This window comes from Diadema antillarum, unplaced genomic scaffold (genome assembly GCF_040938485.1).
Source record: "Diadema antillarum isolate AM-2024a unplaced genomic scaffold, OU_Dant_1.0 scf00000064, whole genome shotgun sequence".
In the NCBI taxonomy this organism is placed as follows: domain Eukaryota; kingdom Metazoa; phylum Echinodermata; class Echinoidea; order Diadematoida; family Diadematidae; genus Diadema; species Diadema antillarum.
This window is the reverse complement of record NW_027270953.1, coordinates 904531-922521: the sequence shown is the minus strand read 5'-3', so window position 1 is coordinate 922521 and position 17991 is coordinate 904531. Positions and strand designations below refer to the sequence as shown.

The following is a 17991-nucleotide window of genomic DNA, read 5'->3' as shown; positions in this document are numbered from 1 at the left end:
ACACAGAAATACACACACACACACACACACACACACACACACACCATGCCATCACCACCTTCATTTATAGTCTCAACCCTCTCACATCTATTGAAGTGATATTTATCATAATCTTTCCCGTCCTGCTAGTCACAGTGACCTATGCGATCACTCTCCACACATTTTTCGAAACACACCATAAAGTGCTATGGAAGACAAACAGACAAACGGACTTTGATAATACGTGATTTATTCCAGTCTATGCTCATTGAATGTAAAAGGAGAAACAGAGACACCTGCAGATAATAGATATCAAACACAACAGTGTTTTTTGAGGGGGAGAGGAGAATAAGCTATACCACTAATTGAAAAAACTTGTTAAACTTGAAAGGGCAGAAACCCTTTAATGTGAGTATCATTCGGAGGATACACCCAGTCGTTCTTTGTTTACCTCAAATTATAAACATTAATTCTAATAATGATAACATCAATTAATAAGACAGAAAAGTATTAACTGCCTGCCAAGTTTCAAGGCTGAATCACGACAAGCCACTGTCAGCTGACGTTCAAATAAAATCAAAGCGGAAGAGGTCGCTGCTTACTTTTCTTATTTTTTTTTCTAGAGTCAAGAACACTCGATCGTGTATCAAGTTTGACAATTGCACTGAGTTTGTTGAACACATCGATTTAACATCACTCAACATGGTGTCTTCAGTCGCATGCTTAAATTAAATTTTCTGATTTTGTGATATATTCATGACACAAAAACAAAACGAAATGCAAGTGGAGTACTGTGTACAATAGAGTCGAGAAATGAGAGCGACCACATTCACATAGCAGCGGCAGTCAAAAGTTTGTTTTTGGAGGTGGGGTATACTTCATTTGATACTGGTACCAATGATATTGGTACATGCAAAACAGGTTGGACAGGACAGTTGAAGGTGGATTTTCGGTGAGATGACTGGAATCAAGGGCGTGGTCAAATGTATGACGTCAGCAGCAATCGAAGAGCATGCGTTTGTTCTGTAGGAAAACATGGAGACAAACATAAAGACGAGTTTCATGAGTCACCCAGAATAACTATTGTTGATTGATTTAACAATCCATGCTGTTAAGACAACCATTACGTAATCACCACGAAATTTCCCGGATGGGTAAAAACATATGAACAATTTTTTTTTCGAAAAACGGGTTGAGCACCTGAGGGTAAAATAAAACTTTGATACTTCACTTACTACATATTAAGGAAACTTCTTGTGGTTTTGATTTGAAATTTCCCATATCTCTTTATTATTTTCTTTTGTTTCTAGCAGCTTTAATCACAAATATCTGAAATTAACACAAAAGGAAAGGAAAAGAAATTTTGCCAAGAAACTCTTCATATCCTGCGCTCATAGAAGTGTGAAGAGACGAAACTGATATGTCTAAGCAAAATTTAAGGGTTCCCCTACCTGTCCATTACACTCATGGGGTGCCACGGATTAGACCCATGGCATGGATCTGTCTCTTTTTGCTGAGCTTTTTATCTAATGTTATTGGTGCATGTCACATGGTCAACACCAAGATAGTTTAGAAACCCAACGAGAAGAGACAAATACCATCGGTCTACTCATGGATGCGTTTTTATCTTTTGATTTTATTAACGACTGCGAAAGACATAGAAATCACCTCTTTCATCACATCTCTTAATGTCTTCAATGTATCTTATTCTAAAATCATTCATGATATTATCCAGAACTGAATTTGCATTCTCAACGTTATTGTCCAGACGAAGACTGCTGTGATTTTTTTTTCACATAAGTTAATTTTAAGTATAAGGTGGTAGATAATTCTCTCGTCACTACTAATTTTCTATGATGATTCTAAAGGAATGTTGATGGTGTTGAGTACTCACTAACGGATGTAGCAACCGTCGTAGTAGTCTTTCACTGCGCATGTTTGTTTGGTATTGTTGACGTAGCAGAAGACACGAGATAGGCCGCTCCCATCAACATTACGGCATTTGTTCCCCAGGTCGCCGAAGGTTTGAGCGTAGCTGTTGCCGAGATCAGCCCAGTTCTGACACGTTTCTCCTGCTTCAGTGATTGACAAGTCTCCTGCATAGTCAGTACCCGACCCAAGTAGGTAGCACTCTGGATACACGCCATATCGCAACTCTGTAAGAGAGAGGAAGTAATAAGCATTTGCAATATTATCTCTTTTTACTCTGTATCATCATTATGAATTGAGAAAACAACTGGTAACAGTTTCAATAAGTATTGTAAGCTTCTCTTTCCAGAGAACAAAGTCCTACACTTCTCAGAAGAAAGTTCATGCAGATAGTCTCATCCCTGAGATCTTGTACATTTTTAAGTCGACTGCATTGAATTCCAGAACGATAAATGACAATTCAGCCCATCGTACCGAAAGGCGAGACAATCATTTCCCAAAAATCGTTGAAAATTTCAGCTAGTGGTTCTGAATAGATGAAGCAAGTGGTGTGATCAAACGCAAATTCTGAAATAAAGCTGTGTCGATCAAGTTAGCATCACGCGTTTTTCAGCAAATTTGCTGAAGAGTGTATATATGTCCTATTTACGAAAGTATCTGGCTATCATTCTATTAAAAACTCACGTGACACAGCAGTGCCCTTTCCATCACAGGAGTCCTTCTTGTACCGACCAGTGTCACAGTAATCCCAAGTTTTCCTGCATAGGGAAAGGGGAAAGTATGACGTACAGTGCACTCTCGTTATAACGAACACGGTTTTATAACGAAATTCCGGTTAACACGAGGTTAGAATTCAGACCACAACATTATCCACTCTATGTAATTATATTGTTTATTTGTTCTCAACATTATAAATGTAGGCCCTATACAACTTTTTACAAAAATCAACACAACGATTCAGAAAAGAATGTCGAGCTAAATGAAATGCTCAATTGCCTTTGGCAATGGAAAAGTATACTTTTATCCTACTTCCTAGTTTCGTATTAATTTACCACGTCATCTTTGCTTGCAACATGATGTTTGCATTATTAGCATCCGAGGAAAACACGCATATCAGTGTTATGTTCGATACGTCATTCACGCAGACCTCGGACAAGTCTATGCAGTCTTCGCCGGTGGCCCTTTAGAGCTTTACTGAAATTCACGTGTGTAATATTGAGATGCAGCCGAGCAGTTCAACCTGCACTTCAAAATAACAGTCTAAAATTCCCATGAGCTGTTGAACTGGAACCAACAAGTTTTGGCAGGCAACGGGTTAAGGCACGTGTAAGTGGGTTAGCCAAGTATTTACACCGGTGGTTCTCACCCTGCTGATGTATCAGCAATCCAACACCAAGGACCCGTCGCTGTTCCGTCGGGGGCGCTGCCCATGTTTCTGCAGTAGTTGTGGCTGCCGAAGCGGATATGGTCAAAACGGGGTTTGGCCTTTTTCGCTTGTCCACTCCTCTTCTGGGGGTAGTTAACGTCCCATCGCTGGCATTTGTACCCCTCGATAGTCACATCGACGTATCCTGTGTAGTCCAGACCAGTGTCGTCGGTGTAGCACTCTGCGCGATCGTAGTCAGTAATTGCTGCGAACTCGGCGACCAAGGTGTCAAAATCTGGGAAGGCCAACAGCAAGAGTGTCATTTCAGTCAAAAACGGATCATCTGTGTCTTATCATAGTCTCTTTATATAATAGTTGGCAATGTTTTAGCATCCTCAGTGACAAAGTGGGATTTTGTTGTTGTTATTTTTTGTAACACTTTACATTGGCATTCCCCTCCTTGGGAATGATAGGTAACTTGTTGACACAGGGATTCATAAAAAAGCTGTTCGACAGTATTTTGGAAATACATGCACAAAATGTATTGAAAAATTGAAATTGAAATTGAAATCAGTCAAAGAATAGTATTGATTAGCTGAATTATGACTTTGCGTTGTTGTCGTCACTGCCGTTACAGTGTTATCTGAACATGTTACATCCCTTATCAATCTGGCAGCATTTCAGTGACTAAAATGTATGTAACGTTGACAATATTACCAGGTATGGCAGGCTTGTCCGTGCAAACGTCACTTTTCTTTGGTATCAATAGGCAATACTCCCATTCAACTTCCTCAACGGTGGTGTAGCACCAGGGGGCAGTCCTGCCGCTCCCGGGGTAGTTACGGCAGTAGTTTTCGTGGTCACGGAAGAGGAAATGATCGAAGTCGCTGCATCGACAAGGAGAAAATTTAAATACTTGCAGTTGACTTGACAGAATATTGACTCCAGCAAATTAACATGAAGATTTATTACCAAGGTAGACTTTTATGCAGATGTATTGCACAGATTTTCCTCTGATATTGTGAAGCGTTACTATCTTTATTTTCATTGGAAAAAAACACGGAAATGCATCTCAAGAATAAATGCTCAAAATGTATGCTGGTCTTTATGAAATTCGATTTTCATTCTTCTTCTTCTTCTTCTCCTTCTTCTTTTTTTAGAGGAGGGGGCGGTGAATAACATTAATGTCTTCCGAGCAATCCCTACTAAGCTCACCTAACATGCTGAGGGTGGGTGTTGGCCCAATTCTGGCAGTCATACCCACTTTTGGTCATGGCAATTGTACCCCGATAATCCGATCCATCGTCCTCCACGTAGCACTCGGGTCCGCTTCCCTCAACTGTTTGGGTCACGAAATGAAGCCATAATGATAATAATGATAATTGGACAAATTTGTATAGCGCAGCTACTGTGTATATACTCTACTGCGATGTGATGTAACAGAGCTCCTAACATTGTTACTGATTATAGACACACAAAAATATAATGCAAATTGATCAGTGACAGATATACTGTAAACCACTACAATACACATCGTAAGATTTTTCCTTTTTACAATGCTGAGCTTGACAGGAACAAAAACAGACCAATATTTTTTTTTATTACGTATATGAACATGTTATAGGCCTATGTGGTACGCAGGTTAATTTTGAAATCACAATTGCTGTATTTGCTCTATTCACCATGTTTATTTCTGCACACAAATTTTTGAGCGATTCGCTCTTTCTCAATTCAATTCAATTCATTTATTTTTCACTCTTCTTTTTTCCAACAAAACATAACGCAAAATAAATTTGGAATTACATCATAAACATAAACATTCGACTTTGCAAAAGATATATGATACAGATAAACAAAAGAATGCATACTGGCAACAAAGTACAATAGGCTTCAGTTGAGAAAAAAAAAGAATTGAGAGGTCCACTAAAAAGCAAGCTTGTATGTTATGAACCACTCAAAAAATGAACAAACTTATGAATTACTTATTTACAAATACTTATCACAGATCTTTTGGGTTTGATCAATTGGGTTTGAACGAGCTCAATAACAAGTATTTCCAGTATCATAGTAGTGTATTATTTTGTATCTTTTCTCGTAATGTTCTCGTAACTCTCAGGAATGCAAATGCTTCTTATTACTCAAAACAAACAAACACACACACACACACACACACACACAAAATCAGAGGTATATCCTGAAGATATCCGAGTATTTAGCAATAATTTGCCTATTTATCAAAATTTTCGTATAATTTAAGAAGCTGAACTTACCCATGTCACATCTCTCTCCGCTGTAACCCACGTCACACTCACAGTGGAAATAATTTACAAAGTCCACACATTGTCCATTCACACATGGATTAGACGCACAATCGTCAATGTCTGGAAACAGAGAGCGAAGAGCCTTGTGTAAATATAGAGAACTCACATAATATTTATCGTTAAGCTCTGCGTTACCACTTTTACTCCTTAAATATCGCTTGCATGAACGGTCTTTTTCAATACAGTGATTGAGTTTTGTACGAGTGAAAAGTGCTCAAGACCCACCAACACAAGTCCCTGGCTTCCAGTCAAGCCCGATTTGGATTGTCAGTCTGCCTAGTTGGAAACCTGAAGCCCCAATCTCAACCAAAATTATAACATCCCTTTAACGGGCTAGCATGAATGGCGATTATTTGTCGGTAGAATCTGTCAGTTTGTGCTTGAAGTAAGTTTGCTCTTGAAAAGATATTACCATTATCGCCCATTAGCTTAAAATTTAAAGTTTACATTGTACACTAAAAGCATAAAGGAATGTAAAAAGTAAAGCGTAATCAACTATAGCTGCTGGCGAGTCAAGATTATAGGAAACGCACATCTTGGTCGTGTTGGTTGCCATGATAAATGTAAACTGCTTTAAGCTCAGAAATGGTCATTGTACTGGTGATTCATATACTTACCAATTTCACACCTATCACCGTCGAATCCTGCATCGCACTGACATTGGAAGCCGTTGATCAAATCTGTGCAGTACCCATTCACACAGGGACTGGATTCACACTCATTTATATCTAGACAGAGAAAAATATCATAATTTGCTCTTGTGAGTGTTAAGTTTTCTCTGTTTTTTGTTTTTTTTTTTGCTTTTGGTTTGTATTGTGCTGTTTTTGTTTTTGTTTTGTTCTGTTTTTTTATTTTTTTGGCTGCTTTCATATTCATCGTTGGTGTGTTCACATTTCTTGAAACAAAAAAAAAATCAAGATTTATATTGCATATTGGAGATTATCATGATGTTTAGGCGATGTTGTTATTCCAATGTAATTTTAATCTTGCCCGATGCTGGATAAGAATTCGAATCTGATATTCCTGATGATATGCCCCATAATATAGTTAGGGTCCGTTTACACCGAGCACGGCAATTTTAACGGTCCGGTTTCTTACTATGGTGCGTCAAAGGGAACCGTGTCTGGTTCTGTTACAATATCACTTCCCTGCTGATAATTTTGGTACAAAATTAATCTTCAACTGGTAATTTTGTTGCTCTTGATTTGACATAAGAATAACATTTTGGGTGATTTTATACGGAATTACTGGTTTTTTTAACAGAACCAGATATGATTCCTTTTGGCGCACCATAGCATATAATCGGATCGTGCCTTGTACCGTGTTCAGTGTAAACACGCCCCATACGGTTACAATTACCATACTATTAAGCTTAGATAAAGATATGCAAAACCTCATTACCATAATCACAATGACGTCCGTGGAAACCCGGATCACAAAGGCAGGTGTAATTATTGATGTGATTCTGACAGACGCCATTCACACATGGGTTCGACAGGCACTCGTCAATATCTTGGCAAAAGATCATGGCGATGATAAAGACAAGGAAATAAAAAGAAAATAAGTTGCCAGAAAAAAAGAGTAGAAGCGCGTATAGGTCAAAGTTTTTGTATCTTAAATTTCACGTATGGTGATAACTCCGGAGTAATTATCAAATATTGAAGATTGCATCCATCTCGTGCATGTAGATCCTGATCTCCAATATTTGTTACCTCTAAAGTTGGAGAACAATTCAATTTTGTGGAGGTTTGAACACTTGCTTGAAAAAGACATCTTAGGATGTGATATACATCCTTTATATACTTCTATGTCATACCCAACTCGTCCCACGATTTTCACCTTCAAAACTGTTTCACAAGCAACACCACCTAATATTCTTAGATGTAGTTGATTATATATTACCTTATGATTGATTTCACTAATTATCACTTTCAGAACATAACTTATACCGGAGGATTGAGGCTTAGGAGAATCTTAAGTATATTCCTACCATTATCACAGTGGAGTCCGTCATAGCCAGGAGTACACTGGCATGTATAACCGTTGACTTGATCCAGACAGACGCCGTTCACACACGGGTTGGACAAACACTCATCAATATCTTGGATAAGGATTATAGACAGGAAAGAATATTTTTTGAATAGAAAAAGTTGTCAAACTCTTAGCAAGAACGATCAATAGAAATGTATATTTTTTTTAAAAAATGTTAAGACCAAGAAAAAAATCAGCAGCATAAACCGAAGTTTGCACCACAGTAGGTTACATATAGCTTAAAATTTTCTATAAGGCCATTAGGTCTTATGTGCAATGATGTACCACCGTAATTAGAATTGAATCGTACCGTCCTTTCTATTTTTAAAGAGGTTATTGGTTTGAGGGATTCCAAGCTTAAGCAGCGTCATTTTCGTGAGGTAACATATATTCTGGAATGATGTCACATGAAAGTCCATCTATTCTTATCACTCACTTACTAACTATACTGATTGTTCTCATGAGTTAGCTAGAGGACTATATGCCTAAACTTTGAGTAGAAGGCTGAGCTAAATCTGAATTGTATTCTCACCATTATCACAGTTGAGTCCATCAAACCCAGGAGCACACTGGCAAGTATAACCGTTGATTTGATCCTGGCAGACGCCGTTATTCGCACACGGGTTAGACAGACACTCATCAATATCTTGAGGCAAGAAAACAAAGAGAGAAGTCATGAAAGAAGTATAAACATAGCGACAACAGAACAAAAAATGAAACTTATTATTGCTTGGATTTAATCTCGAAAAGCATCAAAATAATAAGAGTTAGTTACCTGTGTCACATCTCTCTCCTCCGAAACCGGCGTCGCATGTACACTGAAAGCCGCCAACCACGTTTACGCAGAGTCCGTTTACACAGGGACTAGAGGCACACTCGTCGATATCTGGGGAAAAAGAAAAATATATATTTTGTGAAGTGCCATCCCGAAGCGGGGTCCCTGCTAGTCTTCAGGTGTTGTTTTTATCATAATAAAGAGTTACAGATTTCATGTGTTGAAAATTACTATGTCGTTGCTGTGCAATTCGTCTCAGAAAAGTTTTGTTTAATGACGTAGAATGTACATTAACGCTGATGATATAGTGAATAAATAAGCCAGGGGAAAATGTTATTTATACGCAAATTAAAGTTTTTATTACTTCACGTTGAAAGCTTTTCTGTCGATTTCGGGCTGGGAAGATCTCAATTCTTAATAATGATACAATTCTTTCAACTTTAACATTCAGCGCTAATTTCACCAATAACGGATTAAAACAGAAGAAAAAGAAAGGAAGGAAACCCTCACCAACGTCACAGTTGAATCCTGCGTAACCAGAATTACAGGAGCACTGGTATTCCTGAGAGGTGATTCGAATACACGTCCCTTGTACGCACGGGTTGGAGGAACAAGGATCTGTTGCAATGTAAGAATGTAAATTTTGAAAGAAAATGGATAAATCAGTGCAGAAAGGAATAACCGTTTATTCGAGACTGAAAGATAGCTCTCAGGTGGAGGGTAAAATAAAGTTCCAGTGCATTTATTATGGTGAAGGTAACATGACAATATTCCTTATCAAGCCTTTCGAGCTCTTCGGAACAAATTGTATCCTTAATTTCCACAATGTCAAAGTCGAGAGAAACTGGATGATTGCAGAAGAATATTTCAAAAAGCATCTACACAAAGCATACGGGGCGCTCAACAACAACAACAACAACAACAAAAACAACAACAAAATGACACCTTTATTTTTCATCAACTTACCATTCTTCAGAACTTTACTTTGGAAATGGTGCATTTCAGTATTGTATAAGTATACAACACGCACATTGCCACTTTTAATACCAAGATCTAAAGTAATGAATTATACACAATATGTACACAAATGCATGCCCAATACTTACCAACGCACTGGTTGTCATTTATAATGTTGTCGAGAAGAGCTGCATAATGAAACAAGTAAACAGGCAGTAGATACTGAGTATTATACTGTGACACGGTTACAAGTCAATGCAATTTTACGGTATATTCTTTCTCGCACAGAATACGATCACAATGTATAAAAGAAAAATTTAAGCTACAAATGTCAACTCATCAACCAATGTCAAATATCCGTTTCGATCACTATGATTCACCATTTTTTTTTTTTTTTTTTTTTTTGCTACGGTGACAGAAAATTGCAATTTTCAATTTTAGTTTATTTTGATATTTCTCACAAGTAGCACATAATGTATAATTATACAATATGATAATTACACAAAACATAGCTTAGATGAAACTTCACAGCAGGAATGTCCAAAAGTTTGCCTTGGGATAAACACAAGGTCTGTTTACATCAGAGTTTAGCTATGGCCATAATGCGAGAAATATGATGGAGCCTGCATAAAAGCAAGCTTGTACAGCCGCAAGTCCTGCGACAAAGCAGATTAGGGGAATTATGAAATTATGGAAATGAGATACGATACTTTAAATAGTATTTGATAGTAATGAAGAACAACCTACCAAGTCTGCAATCGTTTCTCATTCACCCTCGTGCCAAAAGCAGAGGACGGTTGATGATTTGTGTTACTTTGGTTACATGCACCGCCTTGAACATTCTGCTTATAGGCCTACATCAAAGCAACAACCACAATCTACGTTCCCACGCTATAAAAACTTCTTACAACTCTTTCTACGGCTGTCGAAATTCCTTTACATGCAAGAATATGACACTTTGAATGACTAGTCTAGATTTTATTGAATCATTGGTATGATATATATAATCAATTTTTTTAAAAAAGATCTTTCCCGTTCTATGCCGCTCAACAAATATCTATTTCCGATAATGACTCGCCAACACAGAGATCTGAGCAAGTATCTTACCGAGGGCATCCTGGATTAGGGTATCTGAAAAGAATCATTAAAACACAGTGCCAGAATCATTATGATATTTCTTTTTAACTATCATAATCAAAGACACTGACTCTAGATAGCGTAGTAATGATGTCAGTGTACTATCTTGCTATTAAAAACATCAGCTAATTATCTGCTGTGATGTATTCGAATATGTTGTCATAGTAATTTAATCTTATGTTCTCGTGGTTATAGAACATATCAATTCATCAAACTTTGTCAAATAACCGTGATATATTTATCACAAATCTTGCACACAAAATCATCAAGAGAAATACAACACGGTTCGAAATAACAACGCCCATGTTCTTGCGTCCTATTTCAGTATTTTTCAAATTTTGATAGGCCTACTATTCAAGCAAGAATAAATCAATGTTTTTGTAGTTGGTCTCATACGACACCTTCGTGACAATGTTAACATTTCTCTGTGAAATCAATGAGATATAAAACATTTGCTGGTTAATTACTGAGAAATGTAAATTCTGAAGAATTCATAGTGATTCGGAACGTTGTCTTCAAAGTCATGCAGGGAAATAAAGAATCATCTGGAAAATAAAGAGAGAGAGAGAGAGAGAGAGAGAGAGAGTACATACCGGAGTTACTGCAATCCAGGACTGTGAATTAGAACAAAATGAGAGAAAAACGTGGATTTTTCAATCCATATTTTTTTTTCTTTTTTTCTTTTCTTTTTTGGTCTCATACCCGTTATAATCTTTAGGGCTTTGATTATATCACTGAGCTTTAATTTCGTCAAAGACGTTAGTCTGTCTAGAAATAAAACACAATATGACAATAGAGTATCTCGGAGTTTAGTTAGTATATAAGTGCACGTGATGCACAATTAGCCGATATCGTTGTGAAACAAGTAAGTAATATTAGCGCTAAACATATTAATGAGTTGTGGTAAACGTACATTGATAGATTGAAGAATGACAAGAATGCATATTATGGAATATAGTGGCTTGATTATATTCTTATTTTTTCACGATTGACAAGATCAACCTGATGAGAAAAAGAATACTATTTCTTTGCATGATTTTATTTGGCAAATAAACACGCTATCAGCACTCACTGACATCATGGTCCATAATTACTATAAATAACTATAAAGATAACAATTAAAAAAAAATAGGAATAGGTCTAATTTACCTGGGCTGCACAAATCTTTGTTGAGATTGGCAATGCATTGGTCTGGAATGAATGATAAGGTCAGTGATAAACCTCTGGCAAAATCTTGTGAACAAACAACTTACTAGACAAAATCATAACGCTGCCCTAAATAAAGGTCACGCATCATTTTCTTTATGCAATATGTGTTACCTTTACAGGAGTCGAAATTTTGAGGGAAAAAAAAGTTTATTTACGCGTGTTTTTCTTTCGAAAAATAGCCTTTGAGCATGGCATTTACTTAAACGTGGGGAGGAAAATGAATTTTTCTTTTTCATGTTTATTTGCTTCAACATCGGGATTGGCCTATGATATGTCACTATCTCATAAAGTACTGATTTACACAATGCTTAGGTTTACATCAGAAAAGACCACAATATATATATATATATATGTGTATATATTTCTCTTTTTTTTTAATCGAGCAAATGTGTTCTTATATAGAGGGAAAAAATGTATCACACACGTAAGATATCATGACAAAAACTAATATGAACACGATGAATACCATTTTGTTCAATTTGTATCTTGCGCCATCTTGCAGAGTAGATTTTGGTTTGACCCCATTTATATCACGTTTACTGCCCAAATTACTGATTGAAGCAGGGGTAAATTATGGTGAATGCTAGTATACAGAACAACTATTGTTCTCTTTTTAAAAACGGAATCCATCTCCTGCAAGAAAGAGGTTTGTTATATAATCAGTTTGAGATAACCATGTTAAAAGTTTTTGAGTTTCCGGATCTTACATCCAGTCGCTGAGTCACGCACCTTGTTAATAATGATTCAATGAAATGTAAAAGGAACAAAAAAAAAACCAACGTGGCAAGCTAAGTATGTTAAATAAACTTACTGAGTTGATTGGAAGAAACAAGTCCAGGGACAATACTTGTGACGATCTCGGCGAAGTTACAGAAGTCGATCTGAATGTTGTTGGTTTGGTAGATGTCACACACTCCCTCTGATAAACCAAATGAAAAATAATGGAATAAAAACAGCTCGTCGATAATGCACGACTTTTTTATTCATCAGTTCTATCCACCAGTGAATTACAATATGACGCACAAGAGCGGTAAAACCGTATGAGACATATACCAAGCAGTTTGTTTGCTTGCTGTTTTGGAAAATAGTGCTTAATCACAAATGCATCAGACCAAAACAAACATACAAACAAATTGCAAAACTATGACAACAACAACAAAAATACTTGTATACGCATTGTGTTGTTTGGGGTTTTGGTTTGTTTGGGTTTTTTTTTTTACATATAAATAATGATCCCAATGTAACTTTTCTCATTCTATAAGGTCAATCTGATTTTACTTGCTACTTCGGTGTTTTGTTGTTCTTTTCATTTTAGGTATGGCTACCCACAGTTCAATAACAAAACAGATTGCTAAATTTTGCATTCCATTTAACTCTCTTAAAACCGTTATTTCGAAATTCACTTCACAATGTATATATAGGCAAAGAGGTTAGTGATGACAATGCTAGAGTGAAACTTAAATAAGATGAAGGTTCTCTCATTGTTTTCCCGTTACTTACCAACCATCACGCTGGTTGCAATGAGGAGAACCCCGAAGGATAGTAACCACTTCATGGTTTGTGTTGTTTGACAGTGGTTCTTCTACTGCGGAGAAAGATATCAGGAGTGCTGCGCCTGGTACACTGTAAAACGTATACACAAATAATCGTCGTGACAATGCCTTCGTTTATACCGAAGTAAGCCGGTAAAACATAACCATCCTTGTGTGTTAAGCAACTGATATTAATGTTATACTTTGCCACCATCATCTATTCTACACTTCAACGGAAGCGTTACATTAAATCAAGATAATGAATCACAATTTCACGGCGTCGGACAAATTATGTTATCGCGTTATCACGGTATACTTTCACAAAATGCTAGGGAATTTGATAAAGCAGAGTTAGAAGTGTGCCAATGGTCAGATTTCTTCGCCACTGTCAAGCATTTTGTCCATGGTAGGCCTAATAGCATCAATGCTTCAATTCCTTACTGGATTAATCAAGAAATTCAAAGATGAAAATAGGCTCTATATAGTACGAAGTCTTCTTCTCTTCACCGCTTCTCGGTCCATATAATTTACAGCGAAGAACCAACGATTCACAGAAGCAATTAACAACCCAACGAAGATTCAAAGTACTTACCAACCTCTGGAGTACAAGGCAGGATGATTTCTGCGCTGAAATCTTCGACTATATATACAAATTGAATGAAAGGAGTGTGAGAATGCGCGCAGATGACGGTTTGTTGGCTCTCGATACAGAATCTGATTGCTTCCTTCATTCTTTTTAATTAAAACGTTACGGACGATTCCTCAAGATGAAAGGTTTCCGATGAAATCAATCCTAAGAGGTATCATTCTGTCAAAGAAAAGAAAGATTACCTGTTTAGCTTATAAATCATTCAAATTTGACACTTTAGTTGGCATATATTGATTTTCAGGTCTTTTGCAATAATTTCGAAATTAAACTCAACATTGCGCACAAGCTAGACATAGTACGTCATAAAGACACACCCACACATACACATCACACGTGCACGTCTTCGTGTCTTTTCTTCGCTTGTCACAATCAACTGCTAGGGTTCTCATGCTCTTGTTGATTTTCGCAGCCACCTGTTAGCTGGGAATGACAGGCGTCGATTGAAGAAGTGACCGATTTACTTTTGTTTTTGTTTGCAAAATGACCAAAAGTCTTGTCAATTTTCCCTCCATTCTAATAAAGTAATTCGAGAAGGATTTGATGTTGCAATTCTTGATCGTACCCCGTGAGCGATGAAAACGTGTTGTTAATAGGCCGTTATGTTGAAGTATAATAAAGGGGTTTAATAAATGAATCGTAACAGGTTTGAAGGTTTGTGTGTTAAAAGGCGTCATCGCAATTGCTCGCTTCTATTCAATGGTTGACCATCGCCTATAATCCTAAAACACTCAAAGGGCGCTGGGCTGTTAGGAAGTCTTGAGCTATACACTGATATAATGATGAACAATTAACAATCCAGACAAAGAAATAACGAATCTTGCCGTTTTAACTCCGTTACACTGCAAAAAGTCCGGTGTTAAATAGTTAACACCGAGCTGGTGTTAAATTTTCGGTGCTCATTTATGGTGTTAAATTAACACCTCCGGGTGTCATTTCCAAATATAAAACTGTTTTTTTGAAGAGTTTCTTACTAACTGCACTTCTTGTTGATTTTTAATTTAAACAAGACGATCAAGAATTTTACATTAAAATACTAGATTTTTGAAAAAAATGTGAAAATAAATTTACACCACAGTAATACCAGCTGGTGTGGTCTCTTATTGAAGCCGGACGGGTGTTAAACCATTGATATTAACACCAACAAATATCAAATCAACACCATGTGGAGTCATTTCTTAATTAACACCAGTACTGTTTCAAAATATCACCAGGTTCAGTGTCAAATTAACACCACGAAGTGTCAGGTGAACACTTTTCAACACCATCACAGTGCATTTTCTACACCTGTGGGTGTGGTCCTCTATCAACACTTGATCGGTGTTAAATTTAACACCCATGGTGTTAAATCTAACACCGATGTTTTTACAGTGTAGATTGCGCAAAACACAGTACTGGATCCACTAGATAGCTCTACACATGAATATGGACATCCAATTAATTTCTTTGCATGAAGAGAGTGATGAGCCAAAATACCCTGATCATGAGCTCACGGCGTACAATTAGGACCTACACTAAATTCACAGTAAGCAGACTTGATTTTTTTTTAAATAGCGGTGATATTAATAGTGTAATTACTCTGTCCCTTCCTGTCTCAAATTCGTTTATACAATATATAGTAATTCTAGTTTCACATGATGTTATTTTGTGGTGCTTATGCAGTCAAAAAAATGTTCTCCCGTGAAGGTGTTTTTATATAGCTTTTATCTTGAAAGAAAGATATTATTCAGAGGGGTGAAGGCTCAGGTTTGAGTTTCTTCAGTTTGTCTCCCTCTACAAATGAAAATTTGTTAAGATCGCAACTGCTGATCTGTAAATTAACAAACATGTCGGGAAAAAAGGAAACAGTGGGACTCGAACCTGTCATCTACTGCTTTCCGGGCAGCGACACTACCACCAGGCTGTCCCTGGTTGCCGGCAGTGCCACGATGAATATTGAACAAATACCCAAGCTCCAAGATTCCGACATCGTTATGTTAAGTAGTCCACGGCGGACAAGGCATAGGATTTCAATTTTTTTTTCAATTCAATTCAATTCAATTCAAGGATAAATGAAAGAAAGATATTATTCAGAGGGAGGCAAACTGAAGAAACTCAAACCTGAGCTTTTATCTTACTATCGCAATACACTATATATCCCGTTATTCACAGCAGAAAATGAATCCTAAAAAGCAAAGTGTAATCGTGTGCAAAGAGAAACGGTATCCTTTTGGGGAAAACAGAATGATGAATTTATGATAACATAAGGCCTAATATAAAGATTTAAAAAATTCTTTCGTATACGTGATTGTAATGGGCGAAAGAAGAATACTCATTATTCAGCAGCCGTTTATAAGATATCGACAGTTATAGAGCGCAACAGACAAACCAACAAAAGGAAACAGTTATCCGGGATTATTGTGATCTATATCAAACAAAACCAACAACAAATAAACAAAGTGATACCTTAAAAAAAATCACAACAAAACATGGACAATTAACTAGATTTTATTGAAATAATTTTAGTTTTGATATAACCGTAACAGAGATAGTAACGTGAGTTTACTCATTGATTAAAGCTTTATTTGTATGATGATGCAAATTGCGTGCCTAATGATGGGATCCGATGTGAAATCATCCTCAAGTTTGTTGGTCATATTGCATGGACAAAAGGATGTAAGGGAGTCGCTGCCCTTTCATTCCGCCGATCGTTTCCTTGGACCAATTAAAGGAGGGTCAAGAGATAATAGAGTCACAGCAGCAGTCTACTTCCTCTTGACCCCCGAGTGCCAATACCCCGATGATGTACAGCTTACCTTTGGGAGCAGTAATTTTAAAATTGTCCAAGATATCACATTTGATACATTTATGTGTACATCAGTTGTATATTCCAAAACATCCTACCATGTAAAAAATGTTGCAATTTAGCCTAAAATGTGAGGAGATGTCACAATTTTTCTCAATACACCATAACTGTAGACGGTTAAATCTACAAGCATTTTTATTATAATTATTGTTCACATTCTATAGATTTACACTACTTAACATTAATTATACTGATTCAAAAATTTACATTGGCTGTTTCTATCCCTAACTCACATTTTAGAACTATTTCACAGCACTAAAGCTGGGTGTTTGTTTCATCTGCATGCAAATGGCAAATTGTGCCTTCAATTTGCCATATATTGGCATTACTTTATATTGCAATTTCATGTGTCGGAATTAATAGGAAGAGTGGTAAATTGGTTTTCTAGGTGGGTACAATATCAAACACTTTCATAAGATATAGCTCAGATATACACTTTTGCACATAATTTCTGGATTGGACTGACTTTTGTTTATGCTTTATCATTTTTGGTGAATTTTCATTTCCTTTACTAGCACACAAGGAATAGTATATACCCGACATTATGCCAGCTTTCAAAACCAATCTTCGCATTACATTACTCATAAAGATTGTAGGATCCAGTGGCAGATCCAGGGGGTTGCACCGGGTGCCCCCTGGTTTTGTTTTGTTTTGTTTTGTTTTTGTTTTTGTTTTTTTTTATAAAAGAAATTAAAAAAATGAAAGGGGCGCTTGTGCCCCCTCAATTTTATGTTCTTTTTCTTTTTTCTGAAGCAAAACCATCAAACTGTAAGCCGATTGTAGTGGTACCAGAATTGTGCTGAGCCCTTTTTCTTTGTTTTTTGTGTTCTTGTCAGCCGGTGTAAAAAAACTGACAGCTGTTTGAATATCTATAGGCATTAAGGAATACATCCAGTGTCCTTTTAAAACCTCCTTGAATTAACTGGACTGAAATCAACGGAGTCGTACATCGAGGAACGACATCTCTCGACTACTCAGTACCAGTGGGAACTGGGAATGCCTATGCAGTAAACTGTGTGTACACCTTGCGTGCAATATGCACGGTAGCTTGTTGGTCACCATAGTGACTGACGTCACACAACAGCCGCACGGTGCCTGCGCCCGTGGATGTGCCTGCTGTCTGTGGCCGCCGTGCGTGTACACAAGCCATTGCTTGTTCGCATGCTATGATATGCATGCATTCTCACGTACAGGAATTACGGTGTATGCAGTGCGGCTATTTCCCGTAACTACACCACCCAGCTAGCTGGACAGTAAACATGCA

At 37.1% G+C, this 17991-nt stretch overlaps 1 protein-coding gene across 1 annotated transcript; it reads right to left on the bottom strand.

Annotated features, from left to right (window-relative positions):
- Positions 1-212: 212 nt before the first annotated feature.
- LOC139716357 (uncharacterized) lies at positions 213-13259 on the bottom strand. Its single transcript, XM_071627902.1, has 18 exons — positions 13205-13259; positions 12516-12623; positions 11089-11109; positions 10466-10489; positions 9508-9546; positions 8912-9019; positions 8402-8512; positions 8159-8272; positions 7586-7696; positions 6997-7107; positions 6213-6323; positions 5545-5655; positions 4490-4613; positions 3992-4161; positions 3275-3569; positions 2593-2666; positions 1874-2135; positions 213-1002 (listed from the first exon to the last, which is right to left on the bottom strand). Coding segments are annotated over exons 1-18 (1950 nt in total). The 3' UTR covers positions 213-1001.
- Positions 13260-17991: the final 4732 nt, after the last annotated feature.

Coding starts and splice junctions, on each gene's coding strand:
- LOC139716357 (XM_071627902.1), bottom strand. CDS start 13,259: ATGAAGTGGTTACTATCCTTCGGGGTTCTCCTCATTGCAACCAGCGTG. Junction 10,490..11,088: donor CCTGGATTGCAGTAACTCCG/GTATGTACTCTC, acceptor GATTCTTTTCAG/ATACCCTAATCCAGGATGCC. Junction 8,273..8,401: donor AGGAGAGAGATGTGACACAG/GTAACTAACTCT, acceptor TCTTGCCTCAAG/ATATTGATGAGTGTCTGTCT.